Genomic DNA, 19,598 nt, shown 5'->3' with positions numbered 1-19,598 from the left:
TTGAAACTGACCACAAGCCGTACATATCGCTGTTCTCTGAGAGCAAAGGGATTAACACCAATGCCTCGACATACAACTAGGTAATCCGCCACAGGCCGGGCATAGAGAACTGAGCAGATGCTCTCAGTCGGCTGCCATTGCCCACCACCGAGGTGGAAATGGCACAGCTTGCAGACTTGTTCATGGTCAAGGAGGCATTCGAGAACGAAGAGTCCCCTGTTACAGCCCGCCAGATCAGGATCTGGACCAGTCAGGATCCTTTACTGTCCTTGGTAAAAAACTGCGTCCTCCATGGGAGCTGGTCCACTGTCCCAGCGGAGATGCAGGAGGCGATTAAGCCATTCCACAGACGCAAAGACGAGTTGGCCCTGCAGGCGGACTGTCTATTGTGGGGCAATCGCGTGGTCTTGCCCAAGAAAGGCAGAGATACGTTCATTTGCGAACTGCACAGCACCCACCCAGGCATTGTAATGATGAAAGCCATAACCAGATCCCATGTGTGGTGGCCTGGCATCGACTCAGATTTAGAGTATTGCGTGCGCCAGTGCAACACTTGCTCTCAGCTGAGCAATGCACGCCGCTAAGTTTGTGGTCGTGGCTCTCCAAACCGTGGTCAAGGATCCACGTGGACTATGCGGGCCCATTTCTAGGCAAAATGTTTTTGATAGTCATGGACGCTTACTCAAAATGGATTGAATGTGCAATAATGTCTGTAAGCACGTCCACGGCCACTATTGAAAGCCTACGAGCCGTGTTTGCCACGCACGGCTTGCCTGATGTCCTAGTCAGCGATAATGGGCCGTGCTTCACCAGTGCTGAATTCAAGGAATTCATGACCTGCAACGGGATCAAACATGTCACATCTGACCCATTCAAGCCCGCATCCAACGGCCAGGCAGAACGGGCAGTTCAGACCATCAATCAAAACTTGCTACTGTACCAGACCCCACTCACTCACCGGGATTCCCCCAGCCGAGCTGCTCATGAAAAGGGCGCTAAAAACAAGACTCTCTCTTGTCCACCCTGATCTCCATGATCACGTGCAGGGCAAGTGGCATCAACAAAGTGTGTACCATGACCGCGCAAATTTGTCAGGCGATATTGAGGTCAATGATCCTGTGTTTGTGCTCAATTATGGACATGGTCCCAAATGGCTCGCTGGCACGGTCACAGCCAAAGAGGGGTGTTTCAGAACAAATTGGCCAATAGACAAACGTACAGAAAATATTTGGACCAAATCAAATTGCGGTTCACCAACAGCTACGAACAATCCGAAGAAGACACCACCAACTTTGGCTCTCCAACGCACACACAAGTGGAAACTGACATCATGGTTGACCACGAAGCCGAACTCACCATCCCCAGCAGCCCAGCAAGGCCAGCTGCCCAACAGCCCAGTGAAGAACTGACCAACTCACCCACACCCGCATTTGCACCAAGACGATCGACAAGGAGCGAAAATCCCCAGATCGTTTCACCTAGTAAATAAGTGTACTGTTGACTTCACAGGGGATTGATGTTTTGTATTTAACACCTTTTAACCTGTATGACACCTGACCATCAGAGGCTCATCTGTTGGAGTCCCAAGGAATCCCAGCATCCCTTGGGAGCACGGTATATAAGCAGGCCACCCACGAGGTACCTGTACTCTGGAGTCTTATTAAAGGAGCCAAGGTCACACTTTCTCATTGTACACTGTACTCAGTTTCATCCTTTATTATAAGTGTACCAAAGTGGAAAATGTGTTTAATGTGAATTTTATCCAGCAATTGTTCCAGCATTGTCTCGGTACTTTGTTCAAGGCATTTTAGATTTGTAGATTCCAATATCATCTGAGCAGCTGATTTCCTTATTGATTTGAAGCAAATAGGCTTTCAGAGTTTGTTGGTCCCTGTCATCTGTTCTGTTTCGAAGTAATTGTACTGAAATAGTAAATGATTGCTCCTGAAAATCGTAATGGCAAGTTACATCTAACATTTAGTAATTAATTCAATAAAAATGTGACCACGCCACTCCCTATCTCTGTAGCCTCCTTCAGCCTTACAATGCTCCGAGATCTCTGCGCTCCTAAAATTCTGGCCCCTTGCTTATCCCCGATTTTCATCGCTCCACCATTGGCGGCCATGCCTTCAGCTGCCTACGCCCTAAGCTCTGGCATTTCCTCCCTAAACCTCTCCACGTCTCTATCTTTCTCTCCTCCTTGAAGACATTCCTTAAAACCTACCTTTTTGACCAAGCTTTTAGTTACCTGTCCTAATATCTCCTTATGCTTGGTGTCAAGTTTTGTTTGATAACGCTCCTGTGAAGTGCCTTGGAATGTTTTACCACATTAAAGATGCTATATAAATGCAAGTAATTGTTGGTGTTAGTGAATGCTTGCCTGGTTTCACCATCTTGGCCAGAAGAAAAAAAGCAGAATTTTATTGTTATTGTCAATCAAAATCATCATCATCATAGGCAGTCCCTAAGAATCGAGGAAGACTTGCTTCCACTCCTGAAGTTAGTTCTTTGGTGGCTGAACAGTCCAATACAAGAGCCACAGTCCCTGTCACAGGTGGGACAGACAGTGGTTGAAGGAAGGGGAGGGTGGGACTGGTTTGTCGCACGCTCTTTCTGCTGCCTGCGCTTGATTTCTGCATGCTCTTGTCGATGAGACTCGAGGTGCTCAGCGCCCTCCCGGATGCACTTCCTCCACTTAGGGCGGTCTTTGGCCAGGGACTCCCAGGTGTCAGTGGGGATGTCGCACTTTATCAGGGAGGCTTTGAGGGTGTCCTTGTAGCGTTTCCGCTGCCCACCTTTGACTCATTTGCTGTGAAGGAGCTCTGAGTAGAGCACTTGCTTTGGAAGTCTCGTGTTTGGCATGCAAACTATGAGGCCTGTCCAATGGAGCTGATCGAAATACACAATACCTGTTATTATAATATATCTTCCCACCAATCGACTGCTTTTCACTGCCCGAGAGCCCATGTTTCCCTGTAGAAATCTGGATCTTAGCATTTCCAGTGCCTACCATTATCCTAACGACTCATTTTTTTAACATTAATTTGAGTGTTTCTCCCGAAATAATTTACTAGATCTGTTCCTATGTTTGATGTGATTAAGTTCAGTTTGAACATATTGTGGAAGAAAGTTCAATTTGTTTAATTGAGTCCTTGGACCAAAACCTGTGGTTTGCTGAAGAGGCACCATATGTAAAAATAGCTTTCTCTATTGCCCACTAATTGCTTTTGGAGGCAATAGTCTTCAGCGAGTGACATCAACGAACAATAGAACAGAGTCCATGTCACAAAATACCATCAGATAATAGATATTAGTGGACACACCAAACTTGGTAAGTGAAAAGTTTTGCTATTATTTTAAACAAAATGGGAGACAAAGAATAGATAATAAGTAGCCTGTGGTTTTGTGGGCTATAAGAAACCTTATAGACTAGATAAGTTGCATATTATTTCAGTGTGGTAAAGAGCAAGTGATGTAGTGCTGGACATGCTTTATTTTGGATGAGATGTTAAAGTGTCTGTCCTCTCAGATGGATGTAAAGGATCCCATGGCACTGTTCAAAGAAGAGAAGGGAGCCCTCTCTGTGTTCTCTGTGATCGCTCAACCTTTGGTGGCCTTGCCTTTAGTTGCTTGGTCCCTAAGCTCTGGAACTCCCTCCCTAAGCCTCTCTGCCTCTCTTTTCTCCTTTAAGTCGCTCCTTAAAACCTACCTCTTTGATCAAGCTTTTGGTCACCTGTGCTAATTTCTTCTTATGTGGCTCGGTGTCAAATGTATCTGTTTTGTCTCATAACACTGCTGCGAAGTGCCTTGAGATGTTTTACTACGTTAAAGGCGTTATATAAATAAAAGTTGTTGTTGTTGTTCTGACCAGCATTCATCCCTCAACCAGCAGCACCAAAACAGTCCTCTGGTTTATCTCATTGCAGTTTGTGGGTCCTTGCTGTGTGGAATTTAGCTGCCGTGTTTTCCTACATTGCAACAGTGACTACACTTCAAAAGTACATGTGACGCGCTTTAGGATGTGAAAGGCGCTATATAAATGCAAGTGCTTTATTTAGTTTGGGTCGATGCAGGGTAACTTTGGCTCCACCATGATGTGATTTGGGTAAAGAATCGGCCAAAGCCACTTAGCCAAGAGATGCAAACTCACCTCCATGAGGTAAACAAGTGCCACTTGATTCTGCACCCATTACAGTATAACTAGAAAGAAGGCGAAAAAGACGCGCCTTTCATGACCACCGGACGTCTCAAAGCACTCTACAGTCAATGAAGTACTTTTGAAGTGTAGTCACTGTTGTAATGTGGGAAATGCGGCAGCCAATTTGCACACAGCAAGCTCCCACAAACAGCAATGTGATAATGACCAGATAATCTGTTTTTGTTATGCTGATTGAGGGAGGGATAAATATTGGCCGGGACACCCGGGATAACTCCCCTGCTCTCCTTTGAAATAGTGCCATGGGATCTTTTACATCCATCTGCGGTCTAATGTGAAGCCAAGTTTAAAAAGATTCTTTTCTACAATTCTTAAAAAATCTTAATGCTGGTAGGGAACTGGTGGGAGACTCCACTCTCCCAACATCAAATTAACCAGCACTCAGATGCAGTAACAAGTTTGCATGAGTGCAGCTTAATTGTTCCTTGGCAGAACCAGTGGTACAACTAGAATCTGTTCACTTCACACCACACAGTATGTAGTACCAATCTGAGACTGGCACTCGGATTACAGAAGTTGTTTTGAGTGCAAAGTGATACTCTCGCCAAGCCTTTGGTCATTGTAGCACAGTTGTTTCTTCAAACACTTGGCCCAAAAATGACCAGTGTATCCCTCAACTGCAGTCAATATTTGTCAATAAATGAATGCATTTGCATCCTTTTAGACACAGGCTCTTACATGGAAGTTACATCACAGAAACAGGTCTATGCTAGTATTTATGCTCTGCACAAGCCTCCCCTCGCCTTACTTCATCTAACCCCATCAGCATATCCTTCTATTCCTTTCTCCAGCTTCCCCTTAAATGTGCTGGTGTTTGCCACTTGGGACAGCCACGTGATGACTTACCATGGGAAACAGTTAACCTTTCAAATACAAATTGACACAGTGATCACTGGCTAGTGGTGGATGCTTTGCAGTTATTCATATTCTACATCTTTGACACGCTTTAGATCTATTAATAGTTTTAACGTGGAGGAATATTTTGTAAAAAAAGAGGCAAAAAAAAACCATTGTATGCATGTGACGGTTTCGGGTTGGGAGTCTGTGCATTCTGGACTGGAATTTGCAAGGGGCATCCACATAACTGCAATGTTGGTGATTTACAATGGGGCATCCATATTACTATGGTGCACCTTGATTACTGTAATCCGATTGCAGATAGATGTGTAAGAAGCTCTCTCCCTTTCTCATTCTTTTGCTCAGATGCTCTTTGGGGATTGGCAGAGTTGCCCCTTCCCACCCAGAAATCGAAGGCAACGCTGCTTACTTGTGTATCAGTTAACTTTGCAATCCAATGTAATAAGTCAGGGTTACATATATATATATATATATATAGATAGGAGAAAGATAATAATCTAGTTGTTTCTCCAAGTCGCTCTCTATGGAATGCATTTGGAATATAAAATATCTGATAGATAAGTAGTTTCTCTCTCTTTCTCTCTCTATGTCTCTTATTAAATATCGTTTCTTTCCTATACGCTTGCTGCTTTGTGTGAGTGAGTGCGGTTTGTACCAAATGCGAGCGCTTGCCGGGGAGGGTGAGGATGGGAATGGGGTGGCTGCAGCGGCCGGGTGAAGCAGGCAGGCTTTGAAGCATCACAGGGGGGAGAGAGAGAGAGAGAGAGAAAACAAAAGCCCCCCCCATGCAGACCATCTGAACCCTGTGAGAGCGGGACTATGGCCTCCATCATCCCCCTCTTTCTCTCTCTCTCTCTCTCTCTTTTCACTGGCGTTGCACCTTGTTTGGTTTGTGCATTTTAGTTTAAAAAAAATACATATATAACAATCCCTCCCTTTCTCCTCCTCCTTGAAGTAGTCATGCAGCAAAGATCTCTCCCCCCCCCCCCCCCCAATCCCCTTGCAGCAAAGCTGCCCGTTTCCACGGTGCAAAAAAAAAAACAAATCTCCCCCAGGAAAAGCCTGCGGGCTCCGAATGAGAATCCCGGCAGCAAAATAGTCCATTTAAAATCAGCAGACGGCGGCTTATGCTCCCCACCCACCCCCCCCCGTCAAAAAAAAATCCTACAGCGCGGGTATTGGCAGATTTTTTTTTGTGTGGGGTGGGTTTAAAAAAATACTGAATAATAACAATGTATTTGTGTTTTGTATCTGGTGGAGATGTTTGATGTTTCCCCTTGCTGACAGAGTGTGAGGTACAATGTTACAGTGAAGCACACACACACTGTGTTGTTGTCCCTCCCTCACTCACTCGCCTCTCTCTCTCTCTCGAACTGTCCATCAAATTCTGATGTATTCCTTTTGCAGGAACGAGTCTGCCGGCGCCTGGTCCACTCTGGGATGTAAAACTGTGCTCACCGATGCATCCCACACCAAATGCCTGTGTGATCGTCTCTCGACATTCGCCATTTTGGCTCAGCAACCCAGAGAAATAGTAAGTAACCCAGAGAGAAGCAAACAAAAAAAATAATTTTATAATCCATTAAATCCCATTTATTTGCAAAACTGTGACAGATATTGTGCATTTTTTTCAGCCACCCCTCTGTGTGTGTGTGTGTGTGTGTGTGTGAAGATGAGTTCTGATGTGTATAAATCCTCTTGTCATGTGGGGTTTAATAAATAATTGATTACTGTGTTACACCACCAAAAAAATTATAATCTGGGGAGGGGTGTGGGGGAAGAGAGAGAAAAACTAGTGGACACATTATAAAACATAAATGGGATCCTGCTGAGATTGTTGGGTTTTTTTTAATGACTATAGGTTAATAACATGTGTTGCAGAGAATAGGAGAATTTATTGCTGTTTGGGGACTATTTTTTTTAATGTATTCGGTTCCACATCAAACTGCGATATTTGAAATGCCTTTGAAAAGTAAACGAGAAATTCCGGCACATTGTAATGAAGACATTGTATTCATAAGGGTGTGTGTGTGTGTGGTGCCGTTACTCGTAAGGGTTATTTTTCTATTGAATACCACCCCTCCCACGTTTCAGTGCATTCTTAATTCACGCCCTGTTACAAAGAGAGAGAAATAGCTGGTTTTAGGTAAAAGGGAATGAGAAGAATTGCCGTCCAGCAAGATTATGCATCTGATTGATCACCCTGATAGTGGAAAAGGCAAGGGCAGAAGCTCCCAGCAATAAGCAGAGGTGTGTGGGTAGCTGAGAGAGTAAGTCTGTACATCACACCTGCCCCCCACACCATGCTCTTCTAGATAAGGCGTATAAAGGGTAAGGGGGCGCAGGTCCCAAGGCATGTTGTCTTGGTTGTATGTGTTAAAAAAAAGGTACTGATAAATGTTACAACATTCGCTTTCAGGCTAGCAGAGGGTGAACTGTGCCAAAGGAGCTCTGAGGGGTTGCATCGCGAGTTTGGCATTTGTTATGGCATGGTATTTGGTGCTGCCACAGTATCATAAATGAGCCATAAAACGCTGACGGTTGTGCACTGGTGTGAATTCTGGCACTGTTGAGCGAAAACTCCTGTGGTGCAGGGTAACTGCAACAGGTGCAAAAAGCTACTGAAAGGTGGTGGGGTGGTGTGTGGTGGGGCTGGGGGGGGGGATTAGGTAACTTTGAAAAATGATCTGTAGCTTTTGGCCGTACTGCCATTCACCGTCTGAAGACTCAACAGAGCTAATGGTCCCGTTTTCTCTTAGTCATTGAAGTAAAATCTCCCTGTCAATACTGGGGCCTAGTTTGTGCATCCAGGAGGGGGGGCCCCGTGCTCCAAATCAATAAAGGATGGTCGTGCAGATGTACATTACTGTCAGTGCTGATGTGGTTGGTGAAATACATTAAGAGTTGGTACATGAACTGTGTTTTAAGGAGGCAGTATGGGCCTTGGTTTGGTTGACGCTGGAATTTTGGAATATATGGATAAATATTACGACTTTATTCTGGTGATTAAAGCCCGGTTGGTTCATGAGCATGTGAGATGGTGCACATAACAGATGATTGGGGTGAGACCTGTTGGGCATAGCAGTCAGTCACCTGCATAAATATTGTGAGCTGAAAATGGCCTGGCTCTTCACAGAATGGAACGGCAATGACATATCACTTTGGGATTTAAATACGCTTTCAATCTGGTGCCACAACCGCGGTCTATGGCCATCGTTGGAATGCAGTGGCCCTTTCTGAGGAACTAAAGTAGACCTTGAAACAAAAGTAAAATTAAGGGGTCCCAGTTGCAGAGGTGCTTTCCTAATATTTACCCAACCTTAATGACTTCCTATATATAATCTAATGACTTCCGATCTGTTTTGAGCTGTTAGAAATGTCCCATTTTTTTTTACCCGTTGCAACTTACTGGGAATATGACTTGGTGCCAATTGATGGATTGCCTGTTTACAACATTGATGGGGAGCAATATTGCCAAGTAGCGTAGCATTTGCTGGTCCTCCCTGTTCAACAACACCTGAGCCATTGCCTTTACCTCCTGCTGCTTCCGTGACACCTGTACCCCCCCCCTCCTTCTGAGCTGCTGCACAGACCACTTCCCCTTTTTGGCGACATCGCTTCACTTTTCATAAAGAGCTGGAAAATATTAAGTTTGCCACTTTCTATTCTGGAGTTATTGCCCCCTTTTTCATTCCTAACCTAAAGGTATGAAGGCACGTGTAGTGTAACACTCCTGCCAGCTTATGTTACTTCAGTCACCGGCTACTTTTTTACCGTGATGAATTGATGGAATAATATGCCAGACACTCCTCTCATTCTTTCATGTCCACACTCTTGTTATTCCTTTTCAAAACTGAAAAAGCACTGCGTGATCGGTAGAAAGTGTTCAGATCAGCCGAGAGACCTGTGACAACAGAGTTGTAAAACTTTGAATAATGGAAGAAGAAAGAGACCCAACGTTCTGTCCCTTAGCCCTGCCTGACATGATAGGAGAGATAATCATGGAAAATGCGGCATGTGGCAGCTTGGCTCACTTTGTGACACTCTCAGTCCGAAGGCTGTAGCTTCAAGTCCCCACTCCAGGACGTCAGCACCTCATTTAGGCTCGGGGCAGTGGTGTAACTATGCCAATGCAGCCAATGCAGTGGCATTGGGGCCCTCGCCTGAAGGGGGGGCCACCACCTGCACGTTGGCACAGTGGGCTCGCGACACCGGCACCAACACCGGGCGCAGCATCTCCCCCGCTCCCGGCCCGCAGAATTTGCACGTACGAGGCCAGGAAGAACCCCTCCAGCCAGCCCTCGATGTCGTGCTCGCTGTTCACGGTCAGCATCTCGTCCTCCCACACCGAGATCTCGCCCACATTCTCGCTCTGGAAATTGTACAGAGCCCGAGCCTGGAGCGCCATTGTCCTGCCTTCTGCACCCAGCTCAACTCCGCTCCCGGACCCCGCGGTAACCCCACCATCCCGTAAACCCTCCTTCACACCGGCTCCCCCAGACCCCGAATTCCCTCTAGGGTCCCCCGGACCGCCTTACTCGAGGGGCGGCTGCGCGGGGTCTTCCCTGGCGGGCTGCACTTTTCCCTGTCATTCTGTGATTTTTTTTAATCTATGTTTGCATTGGGGCTCACATCCTCTAGTTATGCCATTGGCTTGGGGAGTGGCCTGTGGCCCTATAGCACACAAAGTCCCCGAGCCCTGGAAGCCCAGTCCTCAAACCCCAAGCAACTCAGTCTCACTTGTCCTGATGTGGTGCTGGTTTGTTGTTTGAATTGTATGGGTCTGGAAGTTTGTAAAGAGCTGTTTGTAGTACTGTTGCCTCCATCAGTGGACAAATCCTAAATTGGAGCACCAAGACCTGTTGGCATGTGCAAGGTGGATGCAGAGAGGATGTTTCCACAGATGGTGGAGACTAGAACTAGGGGGCATAATCTTAGAGTAAGGGGCCGCCTATTTAAAACTGAGATGAGGAGGAATTTCTTCTCTGAGGGTTGTAAATCTGTGGAATTCGCTGCCTCAGAGTACTGTGGAAGCTGGGACATTGAATAAATTTAAGACAGAAATAGACAGTTTCTTAACTGATAAGGGAATAAGGGGTTATGGAGAGCAGGCAGAGAAGTAGAGCTGAGTCCATGATCGGATCAGCCATGATCTTATTAAATGGCGGAGCAGGCTCGAGGGGTCATATGGCCTACTCCTGCTCCTATTTCTTATATTCTTAAGTTCTTATCTGCTAATTAATGGGAACTTTCATTTATATATGGCTTCAAAGGTTATGGTGTGAAATTATGTAGCCATTGAAGACTAAAGCTCAGATACCCTGATCTAGGCTGGCACTTCAGTGTCATACTGAGGGTGTGCTGCACTGTTGAAGGTACTTTCCTTCAGATGCAACATTAACAACAACAAATTGCATTTATATAGCACCTTTTAATGTTGCAAAACTTCCCAAGGTGCTTCACAGGAGCATTATCAAACACAATTTGACACTGAGCCACATAAGGAGATATTAGGACAGGTGACCAAAAGCTTGGTCAAAGAGGTAGGATTTAAGGTGAGTCTGAAAGGAGGAGGAGAGAGGTGGAGAGTCAGAGAGCTTTAGGGAGGGAATTCCAGGGCTTGGGGTATAGGCAGCTGAAGGGATGGATGCCAGTTTGGAGTGAGGAAAATTGGGAATGCTCGAGGACAGAATTGGAGGATCACAGGGACCTCTGAGGGTTGTAGGGCTGCAGGAAGTACAGAGATCGGGAAGGACAAGGTCATGGATAAATTTGAAACCAAGGATAAAAATGAAACCGAGGTCTATCTGTCTCTTTTGGTTGGATGTTAAAAATCACTGGGCATTGTTTGGTAAAAGCACAGGGAGTTCTCCCAACTTTGTGGCATGCACTCCTCCCTCAGAAAGACTACTGCCAAAAGTATATTAATTGGTCATTCATCACAATGCTGTATGTGGGATCTGGTTTTGTTGAAAATGGATGCTATGTTTGCCTACATAACAACCGTAACTGCATTTTAAAGTAAATCACGGTGCTTGCAGTGATTTGAGACACTTCTGGGGGCCATGATAAGTAGTTACATAAATGTAAGTCTTTTCTTTCTATTCAGTCAATGCCACATTGAACACCCACTATAACAAATGTTTAGTGTGGGAAGCTGCTCTCATTATATACTTACTTGACTGCATACAAAATGTTCCATACACAATCTATTCCAAAATTGGAATCAAAATGCCAGTTTAAAATTGGACTGACATTCGAACCTGAAAAGGTGACAGTATTTTTGCCACATCCTGTAAAATGTCAGGGTATTTTGTTTTGAATCACCAATACCATTGATTGATATGCTTGGCAAGCCGCGTATACCAATCAGTGCTGTGCTTCTTTACATTCAGCAATAAGAATCCCAGTTGTTCCGTCAGCTTTATCCACTCTTGTATACAAGGTCAAAACTGATGAGGAACTTCTTACCTCTTATTCATCCTCATACCAGCTATCGTTTTGTATACAGTATTAGGGCAAATTGGGCAGTGTCAGCTTGGCTTGGTAGGTGGAACTCATACCTCTGAGTCAGAAGATTGTGAGTTCAAGTCTTGAACAAGTAATCTGTACTGACACTTGAGTGCGGCACGGAGGGGGCATTTCAGTGCTGGAGGTGGCATCTTTTGGACGAGACGTAAAACTGAGATCCTGTCTGCACCAGGTGGATGGAGTACATCCCATGACATTATTCGAAGAAGAGGAGGAGGGTGATCTTCCAAACCAAAATTGGTCATACTTCATGTGCTATTTGTGGGATCTTGCTGTGTGCAATTTTGTCCAGATGTTTGCCTGCATAACAACAGTGACTGCACTTCAAAGTATTTCATTGGTCAGAAAATACTTTGGGATGTCCTGAGGCTGTGATAAGGTGCTACATAAATGTAGGTTCCTCTTGGGTGCAGTAGCTGCAGATCTGTCAGTAATGAAGAACATATGTACCTGTGCTATCACAGGCACACAGAAACAACAGTACAAGATAACAGACGGAAATAATTTGCCTGCTCTGACATTTAAATATCCAATTAATAAGGCTATAATGTCCATAAAGTAAGGAGATAACCTACAGCTTATATAATATATCACAAGAGCCTCTCTATGAGTGGATGGATGGGTGGGTGTATAGATGAATGTGTAGATTGATAGATACATTTATATAATATATGCTGGATGTAAATTTCAAACACTTTCTTGTCTTCTTGGTATTGCTCAAGCATAATTACCTCAGGATATTTTTGTCTGCTGGCAAAATTAAAATGTCGAGTTCTGAAAGTGTTGCTTGAGTAATCCTTATGAAATGACCTTTGAACTTAGATACACTTGAAGGATGACAGAGAGTTGTATTAGGCATCATTTAATTAGGTGGGTACTTATTCCCCCATCAATTCCAGGGTATATTGTCACTAAAACAAATGTCCTCCAAAAATTCCGTTAGAATTTTTACGTGTTCCTGGCTCCATTTATCAATACATTTTTCTCAGATATTTGAGAGGGTCAGCACTGACCTCATTTAGAACAATAGCCCAGAGCTAACTCCCCAGATGGAGAGGCGGCAATGCCCTCCATTTATGACACGGTGGAGATTAACTCCCATGGAGTGTAAGTGAATGAACTCTTATCATTCCCTCTAATTTGGAGAGCTTACATTTTCGTAGCAGTGCCCCGATCACTTTCAATATGCAATTCAGCTCTTTGGTGTCCAGTTTGAGTGGGACTTGAAATAATTATTTCCAGATTATTTTGTCTGAAGCACTGCTCCTCTCTCCCCTTTTCAACCCATTCTCCCAGGTACAGGCTTTAAGCAATGACCAAACCTGGGTCTTGGTATCCAGTGGCTCCTGCTCATTTGATTAGATATAAGTTTGCACAAAACTGATTTCTATCATTATTCTCAATTTCAAACTCAGAAAAAAGAAAGATTGCATTTATATTGTGCCTTTCATGACCACAGGACACCCAAAAGCACTTTACAGCCAATTAAATACTTTTGAAGTGTTGTAATGTAGGAAATGTCGTAGCCAGTTTGCACACAGCAAGCTCCCACAGATAGCAATGTGAAAATGACCAGATAATAATTTTAGTGATGTAGATTGATGAATGAATACTGGCCAGGACATGAGGGGGATAACTCCCCACTCTTCAAAATAGCACCGTGAGATCTTTTACGTCCACCTGAGAGAGAAAACAGGGCCTCGGTTTAACTTTTCATCCAACAGAGAGCACCCCCTCAGTACCGTACTGGAGTGTCCACCCAGATATTTGGGTTCAAGTCTCTGGAGTGGGACTTGAGCCCTCAACCTTCATGGACTCAAAGGTATGGGTGCTACCCACTGAGCCATAGTTACCATGTACAATCATGTTACTAAGTAGTTAGACCCTGAGTTGATTTTGAGGAATGTAACTTGCTTCTTGACTGTCACCAACTTTTTGCAGTAGCTTTCAAACTTTAGATTCTTTGAGATGTGGGCGATGTGGGAATATATGAAGAACCACATCTGTGAGTAGAGTGAAGCCTAAGGGCAATTTTAAACTATCATTTCGTACTTCTGTAATGAATAATGTTAATCAAACATCCTCCCACATCTGTCTGTTAATCTCAAAGAGGCTCTCTGAAGACTCCAATGTATGAAAGGTACTGCATAAAATTAGTGTCATTGAGGAATGTGCATAAAACGTTTGGCATGAAATTGATACTTTTTAATGTGTCAGTCAGTGGCTCAGCACTCTCACCTCTGAGTCAGAAGGTTGTGGGTTCAGAGTCCCATTCCAGGGACTAAAGCACATAAATCTAGGCTGACACTCCCAGTGCAGTGCTGAGGGAGTGCTGCACTGTCGGAGGTGCCGTCTTTTGGATGAGATGTTAAACCGATACCCCGTCTGCTCTCTCAGGTGGACGTAAAAGATCTCATGGCACTATTTCAAAGAAGAACAGGGGATATACCCCCGGTGTCCTGCCAATATCTATCCCTCAATCAACAGCAAAGAATGACTAAGAAAGCAATAAAGAAAGGAAAGATAGATTACAAAAGTAACTTGCGCAAAACATTAAAAACAGATAGTAAAAGCTTTTACAGATATATAAACGGAAAAGAGTGACTAAAGTAAATGTTGGTCCCTTAGAAGATGAGAAGGGGGATTTAATAATGGGAAATGTGGAAATGGCTGAGACCTTAAACAATTATTTTGCTTCGGTCTTCACAGTGGAAGACACAAAAACCATGCCAGAAATTGCTGGTCACGGGAATGTGGGAAGAGAGGACCTTGAGATAATCACTATCACTAGGGGGGTAGTGCTGGACAGGCTAATGGGACTCAAGGTAGACAAGTCCCCTAGTCCGGATGAAATGCATCCCAGGGTATTAAAAGAGATGGCAGAAGTTATAGCAGATGCATTCGTTATAATCTACCAAAATTCTCTGGACTCTGGGGAGATACCAGCGGATTGGAAAGCAGCTAATGTAACGCCTCTGTTTAAAAAAGGGGACAAACAAAAGGCAGGTTAGTTTAACATCTGTAGTGGGGAAAATGCTTGAAGCTATCATTAAGGAAGAAATAGCGGGACATCTAGATAGGAATAGTGCAATCAAGCAGACGCAACATGGATTCATGAAGGGGAAATCATGTGTAACTAATTTACTGAAATTCTTTGAGGATATAACAAGCATGGTGGATAGAGGTGTACCGATGGATGTAGTGTATTTAGATTTCCAAAAGGCATTCGATAAGGTGCCACACAAAAGGTTGCTGCAGAAGATAAAGGTACGCGGAGTCAGAGGAAATGTATTAGCATGGATCGAGAATTGGCTGGCTAAGAGAAAGCAGAGAGTCGGGATAAATGGGTCCTTTTCGGGTTGGAAGTCGGTGGTTAGTGGTGTGCCACAGGGGTCGGTGCTGGGACCACAACTGTTTACAATATACATAGATGACCTGGAAGAGGGGACAGAGTGTAGTGTAACAAAATTTGCAGATGACACAAAGATGAGTGGGAAAGCGGGTTTTGTAGAGGAAATAGAGAGGTTGCAAAGAGATTTAGATAGGTTAAGCGAATGGGCTAAGGTTTGGCAGATGGAATACAATGTCGGAAAATGTGAGGTCATCCACCTTGGAGAAAAAAACAGTAAAAGGAAATATTATTTGAATGGGGAGAAATTACAACATGCTGCGGTGCAGAGGCACCTGGGGGACCTTGTGCATGAATCCCAAAAAGTTAGTTTGCAGGTGCAGCAGGTAATCAGGAAGGCGAATGGAATGTTGGCCTTCATTGCGAGAGGGATGGAGTACAAAAGCAGGGGGAGGTCCTGTTGCAACTGTATAGGGTATTGGTGAGGCCGCACCTGGAGTACTGCGTGCAGTTTTGGTCACCTTACTTAAGGAAGGATGTACTAGCTTTGGAGGGGGTACAGAGACGATTCACTAGGCTGATTCCGGGGATGAGGGGGTTACCTTATGATGATAGATTGAGTAGACTGGGTCTTTACTCGTTGGAGCTCAGAAGGATGAGGGGTGATCGTATAGAAACATTCAAAATAATGAAAGGGATAGACAAGATAGAGGCAGAGAGGCTGTTTCCACTGGTCGGGGAGACTAGAACTAGGGGTCACAGCCTCAAAATACGGGGGAGCCAATTTAAAACCGAGTTGAGAAGGAATTTCTCCTCCCAGAGAGTTGTGAATCTGTGGAATTCTCTGCCCAAGGAAGCCGTTGAGGCAAGCTCATTGAATGTATTAAAATCACAGATAGATAGATTTTTAACCAATAAGGGAATTAAGGGTTATGGGGAGCGGGCAGGTAAGTGGAGCTGAGTCCACGGCCAGATCAGCCATGATCTTGTTGAATGGCGGAGCAGGCTCGAAGGGCTAGATGGCATACTCCTGTTCCTAATTCTTATGTTCTTATGTTCTTATAACATAACAGAAACCGATTATCTGGTCATTACACGTTGCTGTTTGTGGGAGCTTGCTGTGTGCAATTTGGCTGCTGCGTTTCCCATATTACAACGGTGACTACGCTCCAAAAGTACTTCATTGGCTGTAAAGTGCTTTGAGATATCCGGTGGTCGTGAAAGGCGCGATATAAATGCAAGTCTTTCTTTAAAACCTTTTTGAAATATCCTTCGAATCTTATCCTCAAATGTGCCCTGTGCATGGATATGGGATCACACTTAAATGGGATGATTTCAAGGGTAAAACAAATCGGGCCGATTCGCACTTTCACCGAAGACCACCAGTCAGTTTGCTGCTGGTGTCGGTGAATTGGTATTGGAATATCTTCTCCGATGGAAAGAACCTATTTCTCTATTTTTCCATACAGGGACTGCTTAAACTTTTGATTGGATACTGTTAGAAAAATATATTTCGATCCTTGACAAATGTCAAAGAACTTCAGATAAATGTTCCTCTTCATTGCCTTGTTGGTAAACTGGTAGAGTGGATTGCCTGACCATTGCAGAACCTGCCCCATTTTTGATGCTCGGCCAGTTTGCCCTGCGGTCGGTGAAGAGGAAAATTCATCCCCTCGTTTCTTATTGGCCATTAAATTCACAGAGACTAGTGAGAATGTGGAGCTCGTTACCACAAGGAACAGTTAAGGCGACGAGCACAGATGCGCTTAAGGATAAGTTAGATAAGTACATGAGGGAGAAAGAAATAGAAGGATAAGCTGATGGGGTTAGATGAAGAGAAGTGGGAGGAGGCTTATGTGGAGCATAAACACCGCATGACCAGTTGGGCCGAGTGACCTGTTTCTGTGTTCTACATTGTCGGGCTAGACTTTCGGCACATCATCGCCCATTTAACGCCCATATAAATGCTGAGATTCAGACTATAGCTCATATTTGATGAAAAATGGAAACCAGCACCCGATTATAGCTCATTTATTGCCGCCACAACTTTCGGCATACAGGAATGAGCTGCATTGCCCGGCCTATTTTTCAAAAGAAATTTGACTTCATCCTCGTGCAAGGCCGAGAATACTGGTTAAAATGGAAACTAGTGCCCGATTATGGCCCAGATTATCGCCGAGCGCTGCTTTCGGCATTTCGCCTATGATTCGCCCAAATGATCGCTCGCCCAAAAAGATGCTCAAGAAAAGCTGTACTCACCTGACCTTAACTCGGCACTACGGAGGCCAGGGGGGGGATCTTTAATAAAAGGCTGCTTGAAATGTTTGGGAGGACAAGTAATTTGAGAGTGATTTTAAAGGCGTCTTTGAATCTTGGCAATCATCTAATCACTTTATTTGTTGAGGGCAATTTAAGAAGACAGATTAGGGCATTTAGTGATGTGGCCTGCAATTTCTCAATCAGTATTGATGACTACTCTCATGCTCCAAAATAGAGATGGGAGAAGGTTCATTGAAGAGCATTATGTGCCCAATCAAAGAGGTGGCAGATTGCTGAGGAGGAGGCGATGTTCCACCCAACGCATTTACAGGGATAAGCGATCATACCTGGACTTGTCCGATAACACGTGCGTTAGAAGGCTGCGGTTCCAAAAGGAGGTCATCAGTGAGATATGCCAGCTAATTAAGGGAGATCTTCAGCCTACCAACAGCATCATTAGGACCGCACTGCCCGGTTGAGGTTAAGATTACTTTCTGTCTACTCATCGGGCTCCTTTCAGGCCTCAGCTGGCGACATTTGCGGTATCTCTCAGCACGCCACACATTGCTGCACTCGACAGGTGACTGAAGCCCTTTACGCACACAGGATGGACTTTATAAACTTTGCTATGACCAGGGAGGCACAGAGTGAGAGGGCTTTGGGGTTCTCGAGAATATCAAACTTTCCCAAGGTGCAGGGAGCAATAGACTGTACACACGTCGCCCTGCGAGCACCTTTCCAGGATGCAGAGGTGTTTTGTAATCGAAAGGGATTCCACTCCCTGAATGTGTAGCTCGTTGTCGACCACAAGCAAATAATCGTGGCAGTAGAATGACATCAGTGGATCAAGGAGAAGACTTTTGCGAAGAAATGTCTTCCGAGTCAGAAGGAAGTTCTCGCATCTGTCGTGCTGGTTGGTGGTACAGCACCTTGGGGTGCAGTGCCGTATCCCGAAACTATCATATGCCACAAGGCATCGACAGAGTTGGTCATTCGCCCCATTGCCGGAACTATCTGCTCCATGCCATCCGTTATTCTCGCCGATAGTGTGCCAACGTTGCCGGTCAACCCACCAAACGCCTGGAGGAGCTCTCGACCTATGTCGACGCTTGTCCTCATTGACATCTGCCCATCGCAGCGTGTGCCTACCTCACCGACTCAACCTCCGCGGGGTCGGCGTGGGTACTGAGTGCCCGGCTGCAAGCTACTTGGCCCCGCTATTTACATAAGAACATAAGAAATAGGAACAGTAGTAGGCCATACGGCCCCTCGAGCCTGCTCCGCCATTCAATAAGATCATGGCTGATCTGATCATAGACTCAGCTCCACTTCCCGCCCGCTCCCCATAACCCCTTATCGTTTAAGAAGCTGCCTATTTCTGTCTTAAATTTATTCAATATCCCAGCTTCCATAGCTCTCTGAGGCAGCGAATTCCACAGATTTACAACCTTCGGAGAGAAGAAATTCCTCCTCATCTCTGTTTTAAATGGTCGGCCCCTTATTCTAAGGTCATGCCCTCTAGTTCTAGTCTCCCCCATCAGTGGAAACATCCTCTCTGCATCCACCTTGTCAAGCCCCCTCATAATCTTATACGTTTCGATAAGATCACCTCTCATTCTTCTGAATTCCAATGAGTAGAGGCCCAACCTACTCAACCTTTCCTCATAAGTCAACCCTCTCATCCCCGGAATCTTCTCTGAATTGCCTCCAAAGCATATATATCCTTTCGTAAATATGGAAACCAAAACTGCACGCAGTATTCCAGGTGTGGCCTCACCAATAACTTATATAGCTGTAGCAGGACTTCCCTGCTTTTATACTCCATCCCCTTTGCAATAAAGGCCAAGATACCATTGGGCTTCCTGATCACTTGCTGTACCTGCATACTATCCTTTTCTGTTTCATGCACAAATACCCACAGGTCCCGCTGTACTATGGCACTTTGCAATTTTCTCCATTTAAATAACTTGCTCTTTGATTTTTTCTGCAAAAGTGCCTGACCTCACACTTTCCGACATTATACTCCATCTGCCAAATTTTTGCCCACTCACTTAGCCTGTCTATGTCCTTTTGCAGATTTTGTGTGTCCTCCTCACATATTGCTTTTCCTCATATTTTTGTATCGTCAGCAAACTTGGCTACGTTACACTCAGTCCCTTCTTCCAAGTTGTTAATATAGATTGTAAATAGTTTGGGTCCCGGCACTGATGCCTGAGGCATTCCACTAGTTACTGGTTGCCAACCAGAGAATGAACCATTTATCCCAACTCTCTGTTCTCTATTCTCTACTTCATCCGTTGAGGACGAGGTGGCCGCAGGTACCACAGATGAGACATCAGGCTCGGATTCATCCTCCTCATCCTCACTTTGCTGTTCGTCACCCGT

At 44.8% G+C, this 19,598-nt stretch overlaps 1 protein-coding gene across 1 annotated transcript in view; it reads left to right on the top strand.

Moving 5' to 3' along the window:
* The window catches only part of adgrb3 (adhesion G protein-coupled receptor B3), a 920,563-nt gene that overhangs the window by 707,182 nt on the left and 193,783 nt on the right, over positions 1 to 19,598 (top strand). Inside the window, exon 17 of the mRNA XM_070884862.1 lies at positions 6,482 to 6,608. Within this exon, the coding sequence (XP_070740963.1) occupies positions 6,482 to 6,608 (127 nt within the window). The remainder of the gene's footprint in view (positions 1 to 6,481; positions 6,609 to 19,598) is intronic.

This window comes from Pristiophorus japonicus, chromosome 7 (genome assembly GCF_044704955.1).
Source record: "Pristiophorus japonicus isolate sPriJap1 chromosome 7, sPriJap1.hap1, whole genome shotgun sequence".
Classification (NCBI taxonomy): Eukaryota; Metazoa; Chordata; class Chondrichthyes; family Pristiophoridae; genus Pristiophorus; species Pristiophorus japonicus.
The sequence above is the reverse complement of the archived record's forward strand: the minus strand, read 5'-3'. Positions and strand labels throughout refer to the sequence as shown.